General features: G+C 38.8%; 2 protein-coding genes across 2 annotated transcripts in view; both read right to left on the reverse strand.

Moving 5' to 3' along the window:
* The window catches only part of LOC132141164 (latent-transforming growth factor beta-binding protein 3-like), a 52,879-nt gene extending 51,606 nt beyond the window's left edge, over nucleotides 1–1,273 (reverse strand). Inside the window, exon 1 of the mRNA XM_059550458.1 lies at nucleotides 592–1,273. Coding sequence (XP_059406441.1) covers nucleotides 592–832 — 241 coding nt within the window. The 5' untranslated portion in view covers nucleotides 833–1,273. The remainder of the gene's footprint in view (nucleotides 1–591) is intronic.
* A 7,593-nt stretch (nucleotides 1,274–8,866) lies between these two features.
* Nucleotides 8,867–12,126, reverse strand: si:ch1073-224n8.1 (B-cell CLL/lymphoma 6 member B protein). The gene is made up of 3 exons (XM_059550459.1): nucleotides 12,025–12,126; nucleotides 11,028–11,744; nucleotides 8,867–10,019 (listed from the first exon to the last, which is right to left on the reverse strand). Exons 2-3 carry the CDS (start codon nucleotides 11,728–11,730, stop codon nucleotides 9,022–9,024), a joined length of 1,701 nt encoding a protein of 566 aa, XP_059406442.1. The 5' UTR covers nucleotides 11,731–11,744; nucleotides 12,025–12,126; the 3' UTR covers nucleotides 8,867–9,021.
* Between the last annotated feature and the right edge of the window lie 4,030 nt (nucleotides 12,127–16,156).

The raw sequence follows: 16,156 nt of genomic DNA on the forward strand, positions 1-16,156 counted from the left end.
GTGTGTGAGCAGTGCAGATCTTGCTGCATAGACTTTATGGCACCATGCCTTACCACATCCAATCTGATACAGCTCAGAGCGAGAGCTACCCTGCCAACCAGACAATATGCAGAAACCATTACCAAGAGCGAGAGAGAAATAGACGGAGAAAAAGTGAGGCAGTTATTACTGCTTTTCCACTCAAAGACTCACGTGCCACATATACAACCACAAAGTTTGTATATTAAAGGGACAGTTCACTCAAAAAAATAAATAATAATTATTCACACTTTCACATCTGCATGACTTATTTTTTTAGGTGAAACATAAAAAGAAACGTTAGGCCGAAAGATGCTATGAAAGTGAATGGAGACTGACGGTTTCAGTCACTAATATTTTACTTCAGAAATAAAGTAATACAGGTTTGGAACAACATGAGGCTAAGTAAATAAGTAGGAACTAAAGTCATTCAAGGTGAATTTTTATTTTGGGTTAACTATACCTTTAAGATCCTTCTTCATCCAAGTGTTGCAAAAACATTAACAATAGTGTTCGTGAGTAGCCCTATCATCAGACCAAACCGAATAAAAATCATTCTAAACTTTTACTTACCGACTCTGAAGCCCGGCCCGGTCAGTGTGTCCGCCGACTGTCCGTTTTCACCGATGAGGGTCGTGTTGTTGCCCTGTTCGCAGGTGTCCTGACACTGGCCCTTCAGACATGTCCGTTTGCAGATGAGTGGCGCGATAACCACTTTGAAGCGCTCGCGAGTCGACGCGCGCTCTCCGCACAGAGCCAACCGCTGGAGCGCGAGCCAGATGAGGAGCAGATGGGAGAAAATCAGAGATGGCATGCTGGCATCCCTCAGTGCAAACACAGGGCATTCACGCTACCACCCACAATATATGTCCGAAAAGCTTGAGCGGATCAGGCGGTCCCTCTGCGCAAGACCGCAGAAGACGTTTTGCTGGAGCCCGGTTTGGAAAATGTAGGACTCAAGCACGCGCTCTCTTCCCAGGCAGCGCTGGCTATGAAAGTCCTCGCGCAGAAAGTTTTCCCGATGCCTTCCTGTCCCGTTTCAAGTGAGAAACTTTAAAAATTACGTCCGGTTTGGTGGATAAAAAATACAGATTATCATCGAGGTCGTTTGCGACATTTTTAAAAGGCGCTTTAAAATTCTTACATGTTTTAAAAGGCAACCTGGGATTGGATAAGGTGAAAAACTCCTCATTCCTTAAAGCAGTTCTGCTTACTTTCAGTCGCTGCGTGGATAGCGTGTGTGCGTTTCGTAGTTTGGGAACGTTTAAGAGGAGGAGAGGCAAAGCGAGAGCCAATCCACGGGCAGCCGAGCTGGCGCTGGGCCAGAGTAGTACAGGAGCGGGACTCACAGAGGGTTTGATGTCGGTGCTTTTCTCGTCACCTTCTTTTTCCCCTTATTTCGAACTCAGCAAGCGCCCGATGACGCTGCTGCGCGCGATTATTCGTTGCTGTCACGGTCAGTTAACACAAATAAGACTTAAAATAAAATAAGCCATAACTTTTGCATTTGCAACACTAATGAATTTGTAGCCTAGTGTTTATAGTTAAGCGGAGAAATAGGTCAATTTACCACTTCTGATTTTAACACCTCTGCTGAAGAGGCCTATGCTGGTTTACTGGTCTTCCAACTTGGTTTTAGAGATGTTGGGACACTTGTTGTCAGCTTGGATAAGCTGGAGACAAGCAAACTGGCTTCAACCCAAGACCGTAGGTAACCGTTTCTTGCCTAGAACAGTGAAGGAAATTCTAGGTCTAATTCGAGGAAGTGATCATTTTAACCCGTTTATATAATATTTTAAAATATGCATACATTCAAATTTATTGTATGTCTATGCCACTTTTCAAATAAAAACAGCCATATTTGAGCAGTCAAATAGTTGGCATCACTGGATATTGTTGTCGGTTGTTTAACATTTCTATAACATTTCATAAATATTACATGTTTCGCTACATGCTTCATACCGCACTCTCTTTCAACTCAAAACTGAGGCTTTGCCCGGGAATTCGCGCTCTGCAACTGTAAACCCCGCCTACTTTGAAGACCGCAGAGGAACACCAGCAACCTTCAAATGTAAGTTTTTTTTTTTTAACTCTATTATAATGCATGGGGCTTTAATTGGGTGTGCCAGGGGCAGAGGTCAATGGGTTAAGTTATAAGATGTAGTGTAAAAGGAAGACACTAATGAGAATAACTGTTCTGTTCTGTGAAGAATAAACAAACAAAACATGGTGTCAGAAGTCGTTCTATTGTATGGAATGACCAAAAAGTGAGTCCAAGGAGGCGATAGAAGGGATTATTAAACCCAAACGTGCAAGAGAGAAAGTGGCAAAATTGGAGAGAAATCAAAAGCAGCAAGCTACAAGCAACCAAACAAGCGAATGCAAGTGGGCTTCGTGAAAAAAATGAAAACTTCTTGAATTTGCTACTGGAAGACTGAGGTCAGTTGTCTCTAAAGAATAAACAAAACAATAACAACAAACTGAGCGGTGTGAATTTCAAATATTGTTGGTGATAATTTGTAATTATGGGGTCAATGTTTATGGTGGTTATGCTCATGGTTTCATGGTAAATTCTACACAAGTTGTTATTTAGTGTGTTCTTGTTACCAGATGAGGAAAAAATTAGAAATTCGACCCTGATGAAAGAAACCCCAAGAGAAAATGATTTTATAGAATACGCATATAAACAAGATGGGACAAAAGGAAAATTCAAGACAGTAAAATCGGCCAGTGGGCAAGAAAAAACTGTTAGAGAAGGATGATGGAGAGGCAATGTTAGAAAGTGAGTTGAGTCACTTCCTTTAAGAAAAGTGAGAATGTTTGCTTTCAGTCACTGAGGAAATGACTGCATGAGAGCTCCTCTCTCTCTCTTTCTCTCTCTCACACACACACACACACTGAGTTCACAGGCAGATATTACATTTTTGGCTACACATAGGCATGCAGCTCTAAAAACCCACAATGGGCATGCGCAGTTGCTCAAACTCACATAGGCATTTTATGCTAAAATACACATGCAAAAAATAGAAAAAGCAAGCTGTTGCACTCCATGTCAGCATCCATTTTTTTAAAAACACACAGATACATTTGATAAGAAACTTTCATTATAAAGGGTTTCACAACATAGAAAGTTCCCCAAAACACCCAACTCTTCTAAACAGTTCTTAAATTTAAAAAAAAAGAACCATGTGAAGAACATTTTGAGAATCAGAAGAAGCCTTTTCCACAACAAAGAACATTTTGTGAAATGGAAAGGTTCTTTATGGAACCATATGGCAACAGAGAAACTTTATATTTAAGAGCAAAGACAACGCCACATGACTGACCAAAAGTTTTGAGAATTACATAAATATTGGAAATTGGAAAAGTTGCTGCTTAAGTTTTTATAATAGCAATTTGCATATACTCCAGAATGTTATGAAGAGTGATCAGATGAATTGCATAGTCCTTCTTTGCCATGAAAATTAACTTAATCCCAAAAAACCCTTTCCACTGCATTTCATTGCTGTCATTAAAGGACCTGCTGAGATCATTTCAGTAATCGTCTTGTTAACTCAGGTGAGAATGTTGACGAGCACAAGGCTGGAGATCATTATGTCAGGCTGATTGGGTTAGAATGGCAGACTTGACATGTTAAAAGGAGGGTGATGCTTGAAATCATTGTTCTTCCATTGTTAACCATGGTGACCTGCAAAGAAACGCGTGCAGCCATCATTGCGTTGCATAAAAATGGCTTCACAGGCAAGGATATTGTGGCTACTAAGATTGCAACTAAATCAACAATTTATAGGATCATCAAGAACTTCAAGGAAAGAGGTTCAATTCTTGTAAAGAAGGCTTCAGGGCGTCCAAGAAAGTCCAGCAAGCGCCAGGATGGTCTCCTAAAGAGAATTCAGCTGTGGCATCGGAGTGCCACCAGTGCAGAGCTTGCTCAGGAATCGCAGCAGGCAGGTGTGAGCGCATCTGCACACACAGTGAGGCGAAGACTTTTGGAAGACGGCCTGGTGTCAAGAAGGGCAGCAAAGAAGCCACTTCTCTCCAAAAAAAAAATCAGGGACAGATTGATCTTCTGCAGAAAGTATAGTGAATGGACTGCTGAGGACTGGGGCAAAGTCATATTCTCCGATGAAGCCCCTTTCCGATTGTTTGGGGCATCTGGAAAAAGGCTTGTCCGGAGAAGAAAATGTGAGCGCTACCATCAGTCCTGTGTCATGCCAACAGTAAAGCATCCTGACACCATTCATGTGTGGGGTTGCTTCTCATCCAAGGGAGTGGGCTCACTCACAATTCTGCCCAAAAACACAGCCACGAATAAAGAATGGTACCAAAGCACCCTCCAACAGCAACTTCTTCCAACAATCCAACAACAGTTTGGTGAAGAACAATGCATTTTCCAGCACGATGGAGCACCGTGCCATAAGGCAAAAGTGATTTTCATTCTGTCAATGAAAAACAATGCACGTCAGAATAATCACTATAACAGTCTGATGACACAGAGCAGCAAGATTTGCATTCAGCCCAACAAAGCTTACCCTCAATGTGACATTAAAACCTGCTTACTGCAGCATAGAGAGCAAGTACTGTGGTCTGGAGGCAGGGTGTGTGCTCAAAGAGCAGAGTGGTCCTGACTTACGTCACAGAGGCTATAATCACGCCTGAGCGGATACACGAGTCACTTCAGAATCCAGGGAGGAGAGTTCTGGTCAAACATCAACTAAATGTGGGACAGACTTTGGCTGACTGATGTCTCATCGTCTGGGGCAAAACACAGTGGCATTTTTACAACGGAAATTGATGGGAAATGGTAGAAAAACAAGACTGTCAACAGATACTTTAAGCAGATACCGTGGAAGTTACAAGTCTAGACATTTTTATACTTAGACGTGACAAATTGCACTGGCTGGTGTTTGTTAACATGCTGTAGAATTACTCAATTTTAGGGGCAGCAGGTTTTTTTTTCCTTCAAAATAAATCACTTTTCATCAGCAAAGACAGACTAAAGTCATTGTCATGTTAATTTATACCTTAAGTTAAATTCCAACAACATACAGCTAATCCAGACATTTGAGACAGAGTGCGACACACAGACAGTTCCGGACAAATGAAAGGTAAGCAAAGAGGAGCTTATGCTGCCTTCATGTGAAATTTCCCACTTATAAAGTCATTATTACAAGCTTAAATATAACAAAGGAAACAGGAAAGTGAATAGAAAATTGTCTATGACAATTCATCTAAAATGACAATATGACATAAATATGTTACAAACAAATCTATTTCTTACAGTTCTTTTGAACTTTCTATTTATTGAAGTTTCCTGAAAAAAAAGAAAGAACAAATTCTACAAAAATATTAGCCAGCAAATCTGTTGATTGATAATAATAATAAATGTTTTGTTGTTGTTTTTTTTAGCACCAAATCATTATGTTAGAATGATTTCTAAAGGATCATGTGATATTGAAGACTGCAGTAATGGCTGCCAAATTCTAATCTGACATCATGGAAATAAATTACATTTTATATTATTTTGAAACAGAACATATATTAAATATAGAAATAGTTATTTTACATAGTTATAATATCTTACAATATTACTGATTTTATTGAATGGTATAGCACATAAAAATCCAAATGACTTGATGACTACAATGAATATAAACATTGTTAAAGGTAAACTTCCATTATTGATCCTTTAAAGAAAAAAATATGCCTTATAAATTCACTAATGACAACAGATGTTATTCTCTTGAAAATTATAGATATTTCCATTCCAACATAGATTTGTTCAAATTCAAAAGACAAGTAGTTACTCTGTTGTTGTACCCTGTGAGTCAGACTGTCTCACCCCCACATAACCCGAGGTGACACACAGAAAAGGAAAACTACTCATAAAACTGTAAACAAAGACTATATATATATGAATACAGTCAGAGGAAAATATGTCTAATAACATCCCAGTCATGAACTCCGTCACAATGTAACACTGTCCTGTTTATTTGACCATGTTCATGAGCCCTGTTCACATACATACATTATACACTCACCATTTTATTAGGTAGGCCTGCACCTGTTCAGCTGGAAATTGATATAAAAATCTATCTAGCCAATCACATGGCAGCAACGTAATGCATTTAGGGATTTAGACACGGTCAAGACAATCTACCCAAGTTCAAACCAAGCATCAGAATGAGAAAGAAAAGTGATTTAAGTGACTTTGAAGTTTGAACGTGGCATGGTTGTTAGTGGCAGATGGGCTGATCTGAGTATTTCAGAAACTCCTGATTTGTTGGGATTTTCATGCACAACCATCTCTAGGGTTTACCACTTGTTGCAATCCAGGTATGCAGGAGAGCATCTCTGAACACAAAACACATGAGATGGGCTACAGCAGCAGAAGAGCACACTGGGTGCCACTCCTGTTAGATAAGAACAGGAAACTAAGGCTAAGGTTTGACTCACAGGCTCAGCACATTTAGACAAAAGAAGATTGGTAAAAGTTAGCCTGGTCTGGTAAAAGTTAGCCTGGTCTGAGGAGTCTGAATTTCTGCTACAACATTCAGATGGCAGGGTCAGAGAACATAAAGGCATGGATCCATCATGCCTTGTATTAACAGTTTAGGCTTGTAGTGGTGGAATAATTGTGTGGCATATATTTTCTTGGCATACCTTGGGCCCCCTTAGTCATCACCCATATCAGTTTTAAATTAAAAAAAAAAGAGAGGAAAAAGCTGTCCCCTTAAAAAAAAATGTTGGGATAGTTCACCAAAACTATATATCATTACTCACCCTCAATTTGTTCCATAAACCTATAGGAGTTTCTTTCTTCTGATGAAAACAAAAGAATGTTGGTAATTGGTTATTTGAAAAGGTTTAATTGTAAATGATTATAATACTGTTGGTACATCATTCTGAATATGAGTGAACTTGATTGTTACAGATATTAAGAAGATGACGACTGTGCCCTTATTAATTAAAGAGTATAATGACATAAAATACATATTAAATGATAAGCAAGTAGAGATGTTATAGCAAAAAAAATCTCAGCAGATAGATTTCAATGATTTCTTATGAAAACTGACCTGTATTGATATCTTACGATGAAGTATAATTCTGGAGAATGAAAGATTACATTGATCATACCATATATTGAAACTAAACATTACAAACAGCTATTTAGAATCTTCTCCTCTATTTGGCTTAAGTGTTGCTGTCCCTTAATTGTATTACAGCATTACACTTATAAAGGTTGCAGACCAGTCCAAAATACTGGTTTAACACTAGCAAAAAAGAAAAGTATGGATCTTTACATGGTATCAAACATTCTGTTCTGCACATTTACTAAATATGAGGTCTTTTTACACTGAAGCTTTGTTGGAGTGATAACTACAATCATTTTTGTTGTACTCATAGTTGAATCAACTACAGATGGACCACAACCTTCAAACATCTGCAACAACATTTCTAAATTCAACATCACATGTGGGCACAGAAACATACAGAATATTGTAACAAAGTGAACGGTTTAGATAGTTCAGAGTCATTAAAACACTTGTCATGGATCTTTTAAAGCTCCAGTTACTGGCTTCAAATTTTTAAGACTAACCTAGTTCAGAGTTATTAAAACACTTATCATGGATCTTTTTAAGATCCAGTTTCTGGCTTTAAATTTTTAAGACTAACCTATTTCAAATCAATGTACAGAATATACAAGTCAAATGTACAAAATGGCATTTCATGAGATATTTAAAAAGAGAGAAAAGAAAAAGATGTATTCACAAAACCACACAGTTTGACACCATGGCCACAACAGAAACAGTGTCTTCATCTCTGGAGGAGAACCAACCATAAAAGCAACTTGGCAGTAGCAGCCTTTTCCTCATATATCCAGTAGAAGGCAGCACTTTTAAAGTTTACTTGATTTCTGTGCTGGCTCATTATACCTCAACCTAAAGAAGAAGCTTTCACTCTTCAAAACAATCTCCATATTAATACATAGCTAAGTTGGATATGTAAATACACTTTTAGAGAGGAGTCAGCTGAATTAACCCTGGCAGTCACAATTCTGATTCTTTGGATCAGCACCCTGTGAGATACTCTTCACCTTAAACACAACACCTTCAAACACTCCTAAATCTAATGATGCACTCAACAATTACCTAGAGTAAACTGAATGAATATTCTCCAGCTTGCAAACACCCACAGATAAAGAGGTGAAGAACCCAAATTTAAAACAATAGTCTACACATCTGTGTTTGAGCCTGTGCAATAAAAACACAATTAAGGCTTTAATGTGTTTATAGTAGCTCTTTCTCTAAAAAAAGGGCACATTAAAATGATTATCACACCAATGACAACACCCATAACATGTGAGTAACAGATATGATACCCTGTTAGTCCCACTGGAGCGTCAACAGCCCCTACACTAAAATACAGTTACAGTAGAAAAAAAAGGTTGTAAGTCTACATGAACCCAGTCTATATGATCATATATATGTACTTGAAGTGGATATTTGAGTCATAAATTTACATAACCATATTGTTAAATAACGAGTTTGTTGTTGTAGGTTTTAAAGTCAGTCTCTACAAGAAAGTGTTGCCACAGACCTTTTTTTTTTTTAAAGTCCAGGACAAGATGTAACCTCGGTTGTATATTCACCGCCACATTTCGGTTTTGAATTAAAAACATCAACAACAACAAAAAACGGTCCCTTAAAAAAATGCTGGGATAATTCACCCAAAAATGAAAATTCTTGTAATCATTATTCACCCTCAAGTTGTTCCAAACCTGTATGAGTTTCCTCCTCCTGCCGAACACAAAAGAACATTGGTAACCAAACAGTTCCCCCCCACCCCCATACTATGGAAGCCAGTAGGTGTTTGAGTTTGAGGGTGAGTAAATGATATCAGAATTTTCATTTTTAGGTGAACTGTCCCTTTAAGTCAGAGGTTTTTTTTTTCACAATAAGACCAAAGTGTTTCCTGTTTTCTCTATCTGTAACTCTGTGACTAAACACAATCCACTACAGGCTCGCCTTCATTCCCTTCCTCTTCCCCCCACATCCCAAACCTCATATCCTCATCATCTATGGATCCTCCATCTCCCTCTCCCAAACTAGCCATTCCTATTGCTTCATCCGCTCCAGGCTCACCCTGATGGGCACGGAGGTGTTTCCTCAGACTAGCTGGATCTTTAAAGCCTCTGTGGCAAAGTGGGCAGCAACATGGCCGCTCTCCCGTGTGTATGCGCTGGTGGTGTTTCAGATGCTGCAGGCGGCTGAGCCTTTTCCCGCAGACGCTGCATACATATGGTTTTTCACCAGTGTGTGTGCGGCGGTGCTTCCGCAGGCCATCGAGATGACGAAACTGTGTTCCGCAATCGGAGCAGGAATACGGTTTCTCACCCGTGTGGATGCGGAGGTGAGTCTTAAGAGCCCCGGATTCGCGGAAACGACGGCCACAGACAGTGCACGGATATGGTTTCTCTCCAGTGTGGATCCTCAGGTGCTTTTTCAAGCTAGAGATCAGACGGAAAGTCTTGCCACACTCCAGACACAAGTGAGGACGTTCCCCAGGTGCTTCTCCCATCAGCTCAGAGATTGAGCGTCGTATGGGCTCTTCTGGCGATGAGCCACCCACCCCTGGGCTTCTGCTGGTGGTCATACCCAAGCCAGGAGCATCCCTCTGGGCAGACCTAAGTCCGGAGGTTCCTTGCGATGGTGAACTACTGGAGGAGGGTCCACTGTGAGGCCTGGAGGGGGGCGGTGGTGTAGGCTTGGATTGGTGATGGTGTGAACGGGAACCTCCTTCTTCCTCGACCACATGGACATATGCCAGATCACACACACTCTGTGCCGAGTGCTCAGCCTCATTGGGCGCGTCTCTTCCTCGCACACACATCTGTCCAGAGGTAGGAACCTGTTCCTCTTTAACAGAGAAGCTAGTGTGTGAGGGAGGGTTTTGGGGTCTGGCATGTGTGAGTCTTCTGCTGTCATCCACCATCTCACCTGTGACACATCACACATTTATACACACGTAGGAAAGGTCCATGACAATTGTCAACTTTAGCATGACAACTTCACAATTTTTAAAACGGTTTTCTCATCGTACTTCATAAGAATATTAGATTGCTTGTATATAATGTGATATCTGTCATTTTCACAGACAAAATTATTATAATGCTAAACATCCCCAGACAGTTCATCTTTATTATAGGTATTTACAGCTGCAAACTACCAATTATCAAACTGTTAAACAGAGTCAACCAAAACCTATCTTCTCCAAAATGTTCAGTTAAGAATAGCAGATGCTGTGTGCATTAGACATTTTTTTCAATATCTTAATAATAACAACAACAATAAAATGGATTATCGGTTAACCTTATCACTTTTAACTGTTATTTTAAAATTTTCATGCACTTTGTGAATTTATTATTTGAGATTTATAGTTAGGCTATTACTCATGTCAAAAAACATGAGAAATATTGGACACACAGTCATAAAATAATCAGAATAAGTTGTGAAACATGAATAACTATCGATCTCTAAACTAGAGAGACAAGCATACACCAATTTTAAACTTTTTCAGATTATGGTTGATAATCAATAAATGTATGATATTAAAAGAATACTATTTATAATATTTAATATTACAATATAAAATCAGATCATTTGAAATGCAACAATTTCAGCATTAAAATACAGAAATGAAAAAAATGTCATTTTGAGATTTATAAATTATTAATATTAAATTAATAATTTATAGAATTATAGATGACTAATATTAGTTACATAAAATGTAAAAAGAGAGGATGATGTGTATGCACAATGAAATATCGACAGATAATTAAATTTAACAATCTACTATATCGGCATATAACCGATATGGGACTGAAATATTGTGCATCTCTATTCTAAACCACTCAGTGTTGTTGCCACACTGTGTCTAATGCCTGAATGCTTCTGTGTTAGCACATCAACAATTCATGATGCATGTAATACACGGTGTTGTCTTACCAGGTCGGTTCATATCTGAACAGATGTTCGAGGAATGGACGTTTATAGGGTCATAAAAACTGTTCGTCACCGTCCCATCCGCCTGAATGGAGAGGTGGCAGCTCTTGAATTCCTCCCTGGAGTCAAAGCCGTGTATGGCATCACCCAGAGCGCCACTCAACTCGGGTTCAGCTCCAGTGAAGCAGCGCGTATCCGGCTCGGGCGCGCTCCGATGCGTCAAGCGACTCGAGTTTACAGGTCCAGCCGCAGCGTAGACGTGAGGACCCGGCATGGGCGGGTTCCCAAATGGACCCTGAAGCTGGTCAATTAATTTCTGTGCGCTACACAGACACTCTTGTAACGTCTTGAGCTCTCTCTCTGAGACTTCGAGACGAACCTTCAGCTTCTCGTTCTCTTGCTCTTTGGTCAGCAGCTCCCGCTGGGTCTCGGACAGCACCGCCACGATCTCGCCCAGAAGGGTGTCCACCGCCGCGGACAGAGTGGACCGGATGGTCGGTCCGAGGCGCGTTCTGAGTGTGGAGATGGACAGGTTTTTGTCCCGAACTATGTTTTGCATGCACTCATCCTTCTCTCCCTTATGGGAGTTGATTATTGTCTGTTTACGGTGAGAAGCACTCGCTGATGAGCTGTTTGATGATGTTGGTACCGACACTGGGTTGATTCTGCCCGCCCCGTTTTCACCGTTGTTGCGCTTCGAGTTCATAATGAATTCCTCTGCTGTGCATGCAAACGAAAAGGAAACCTATATTATCAGTTATTGCTATTGATATATTGATGTTATATAAAAGGAAACAGTCATGTTCTGATGTCTCGCTGATACAGTATTTCCTAATCACCCAGAAATGAAAAACTAGAGACGAGCCAGATAAGCTACTAGCATTGCCATTAGCAAACTATCCCACACGTTCCTCATGCAAATGGAGCTTTTCGCCTGCTTTGTTTTGGTGAAATCTCGATAAATAACCGCCCTGAATGCTCAACACGATACTGTATTAACCTGCATTAATGTTGTAATCGCTTATACGATACGCGCTAGCGCCAGAGCCTTCCTTCCACAGCAGAAACGCTGGGGTCAATCCTGACTTTTGATTGGTCAAAGATGTGGTCGCGGTTTAATGACATACTCTCGCGTAAACAAACGCGCATGTAAATGACGATTTTCAGAACGAAAAGCGGATTAACGTTCATTAGCGTTTAGTTATTATTGGTCATGTCGTACACACTATTCTAGTTTACACACCAAACATTAGCTGAAGCTAAATAATGTATATCAAGTGTAATAAACCATTAAAATGAAATATCAAAGTCAAGCTCGCCAAGATGCTGGTTTAACTTGAAATTTAATTGAGCTATAAAACCTTTTTGTCTTACAGACAAAAATAGACCTAGACCTAGACCAGTCCTTTTAGGTGGCCTCTGAAAACTTCCAGGGGGCCCTAATAAATCTTAAAATATATTATATTAATATAATAAAAAAAAAAAGAAAAAAAAATATATATATATATACATATATATATATATATATATATATATATATATTATATTAACATAATCTTAATTAAAAAGTAAAGTTAAAAAAGTAAAGATGTACAACAATAAAATAACATATTCTGGGGTTTCTTTTTATTACAACAGAAGTACTAGAGAATATAAGCTTAGAAGAGCTTTCGAATATTGTTTTGGACAAAAGGAGCACCTTGGAGTCAAAAGGTTGAAAACCACTGCTCCACACCACCATCTTTTTCAGATATTATCATTAATGCTCTCTAGTGAATGGCAAATACAAGTTTACAACTTGTTTAATTTATGCTGCAAATAAAATTAAGATGTGTCCAGGAGAAATCTGGGCATTAATGGGTTATGTTTGAGGTATAAGTAGCAGGCCTAGTTAAAATAGTTATTCTACTATTACTCTTAAGTTCCAGCTTTACATGAGACATTCTGTGGCCGGTTATGACTATACAAAAGATGGAGTTATGAGTATTTTTGCTTCAGGTGTAAATATTGTAGTTTTGTGTAAAATTCTCATACATCTCTATTTTGTCATTCAAAATAATGTCTGTGGAAGTAATAAACATGACTCTGTGTTACATGAACCATTTAGTTCCTTGAATAGTTATTTGAAAAAGTAAAAATAAATATATTGCACTCTATAACTGTATTGCACAGTATTGCAGATTGCCCCGTTCCTTGATGTAACTTTTACACTTCCTGTGATGCAACCTGCTTTTATAGTCTATGGATGCAACGCTGCTATTGAGATATGTTGTTATTGGTCATGTTGTGCTGGTTGTGCAGCGTCATCTGGTGGCAGATATTAGTACAGCAGGAATCAGAAATCATAATCACATTTGGGTTGAACTAACTTATATGCATCAGTATATGTGCCAATTTAAACACAATAAGCCAAAAAGCTCTAAGTTTCATTTTAGATCTCACCAGTGGACACCAACCAATAAATAGAAACTTTGATCTAAAGGAATATAGTTTGGTGAATTACAAAATGACATATACAACACAAATAAAATAAAATGCAATAAATAATAACTAATTAATATTTTTACAAAAATTAGAAATATATCCAAAGTGTGTGACTACTGTTGTTTTTGCCATGTTAAAATAGATGAGGACTTTTTCAGAAGTGTTTTCACAAACTGTGTCTCTTCAGTGGAACTTAAGCAGGGGAATCCACCACAGACCTTTTTTTCCCTCCTTGACCAACTTTATAGTTGTTACATAAATTTGGTCAAGTAGCTTTATACTGCCATCCCCAAACTCATCTATGAAAGAGGATAATGGTAAACCGAGATTCATTATTCCAGAGTTCAGTGGTGTTAAGCTGTACACCATCCAGAACATACTTGGCATTGCCTCTGTTATCTGGTGTGACTGCAGCACACACCCATGGAAACCCATTTTATGCAGCTCCTATTGAATTCTTCTTGTTCAGATTTGCCTTTTACAACGGCAGTTTTGAACTCCAACTCTAAAAGCAGGATCTGGTAATGCCTCAGGGGCGACATGTGTCAGCACTTTTCACTTTTTTTCCACAGAATGTTCACTTTTAGGAGTTTTTAATAGTGTTTGAATCAGTCCCTGCTGTACCAGAACAGCTTTATACATGTCTGTTTCGAGCTTGGCTTCGAATCTGTACAGATTTCTTCATATTTATTTATTAGTAAAAAAATTGAAAAAGTAAAGAATAAAACAGCTTTTGGGGGAGGGTGTGGTAATGAAACATTCAGAAATGCAGAATATATTGTGTATTTTTATTGCAACACTGCACAGATAACGAACTGTACAGAGAACAAAGTTTGAAACAAAGAAAGAAAGAAAGAAAAAAGAAGACATAATAAGAAACAAAGTTAAAGAGCAAATGTTTATTAAGCAGTGTTACTCTAGCAAGGAAAACTATTCTGAAAAGCAATTGTTTGGTTTTAACGATGTAACCTGATGTAACCTCTCTTAAAAATACTTTTTAATGTATGTTCTAATGAACGAAAACATTGTAAAATAGTTCCTCTATTTCAGTATCCCTTTCATTTTCCCCACCTGTGTGTGTGTTCTGTTTTTTAATTTGACATGTAGCCTAAACACTAAACAAAATGCTTTATGCAAAATCCAGAGATGGATGCGGTTTCCTTAAGCCACACGCACCACAATAAGGAATTTACCAGTAACAGCGAACTGAATACGTCACACTAGACCTATATTTATTCCTGCCTGCTGTGGTAGTTCTGTCCTATAATCATAGTTGTTTTACAGCTTTCTCGAGACTGCAGATAATTTGAAGCAACATTAAAGGGCTGACTGGGTCAGGCTGTTTTTCTTCGTGTACCTTTACTGATCTGGTCTTGCTGTCCCTTTTTAGATGATGGTAGATTTGCACTCTAATACACTTAAAAGGGTCATATGATGTTACATGCACTTTTAAAAGTAGTTTGAACTGAAATATGTGTTGGCAGTTTGTGTTCACAACCACCCTAAAATGATAAAAATCAACCCAATTTTTTTTTATGTGCTCAAATCTTTACCCCTTTCTCAAATCGAGCTGATCTCAGATGTCTGTCTGACATCACAAAAACAGGCCCCTCCCACGATAGTTTGATTGACAGTAGAATTTCATCAGTCCGTCATTGTTTCACCGCTGGAGCAGATGTAGACAAAAATGACTCCTAAGTGATTGAGGTGTTCTGTTGTTGGATGTAATAATGAACATAGTAGTCGTCATTTACTCCTGACATCTCAGCCACTGAAGACATAGTGGATTATGTTTGTTTTTGAAGAGAATGCACCCTCGATCTACATAAATGCGTCTATGTACGCACAAATCATTTGTGATCCAGCTTCACCTACAGAATAAGTGTAAGTTTTTATTTTATTTTTATTAATCTTTACAAATTGCCTTTCCTAATAATGTGCTAATTAGCAAGTTTCAGATGATAGCAGCTAAAGTTAACAGTCCCCCAGAGAGGGGCAGGGTCAGCAGAGCTCATTAATATTTAAAGTACAATGCTACAAAAGTGCGTTCTCTGAAAATAGCCGTTTTTGACAGGGTTAAAAAGGTGTTTTTTAGGGTGCTTTCACACCTGGTCTGTTGTTTTGGAACCTGGAGCGTTTTCCCCCTTAGCTCGGTTAGTTTGGGCATATGTGAACTTGGCAATTGTGCTCGGATAAATGCCAAAACAATCGCTCCGAGATCGCCTGAATGAGGTGGTCTCGGTGCGATTGAAAATTAACTCTGGAGTGGTTCGGTTGTAGTGAGAAAGCAATCTGGACCAACGAACCAGGATATATAACAATGTATAATGGGTAATTCCGTAAGTTCCGTGAAAAGCATTAGCTTGGTTGTTATGCTAATACCTCAAGATGAAACTGTGGATGTCTGTGGGTGAGCACTTTCATTTTATAATGCTGTCTTATAGCACTTCTTCTTAGTAGGTGCATTTTTTAAAAAAAATTCCTGATGAACCTGAACTTTGGATAAATTAACATAAGGACAGCTACAAAAAATGACACCACATCAGCCGTGACAGCTAAGTGGAATCCCCGAAAATAAACCGTGGAACTTTGACCAATGAGAGAACAGTTTAATTGAGTGTGATTTGTATTAACAGACTTGGTCCGTT

Source organism: Carassius carassius, chromosome 5, assembly GCF_963082965.1.
Source record: "Carassius carassius chromosome 5, fCarCar2.1, whole genome shotgun sequence".
In the NCBI taxonomy this organism is placed as follows: Eukaryota; Metazoa; Chordata; class Actinopteri; order Cypriniformes; family Cyprinidae; genus Carassius; species Carassius carassius.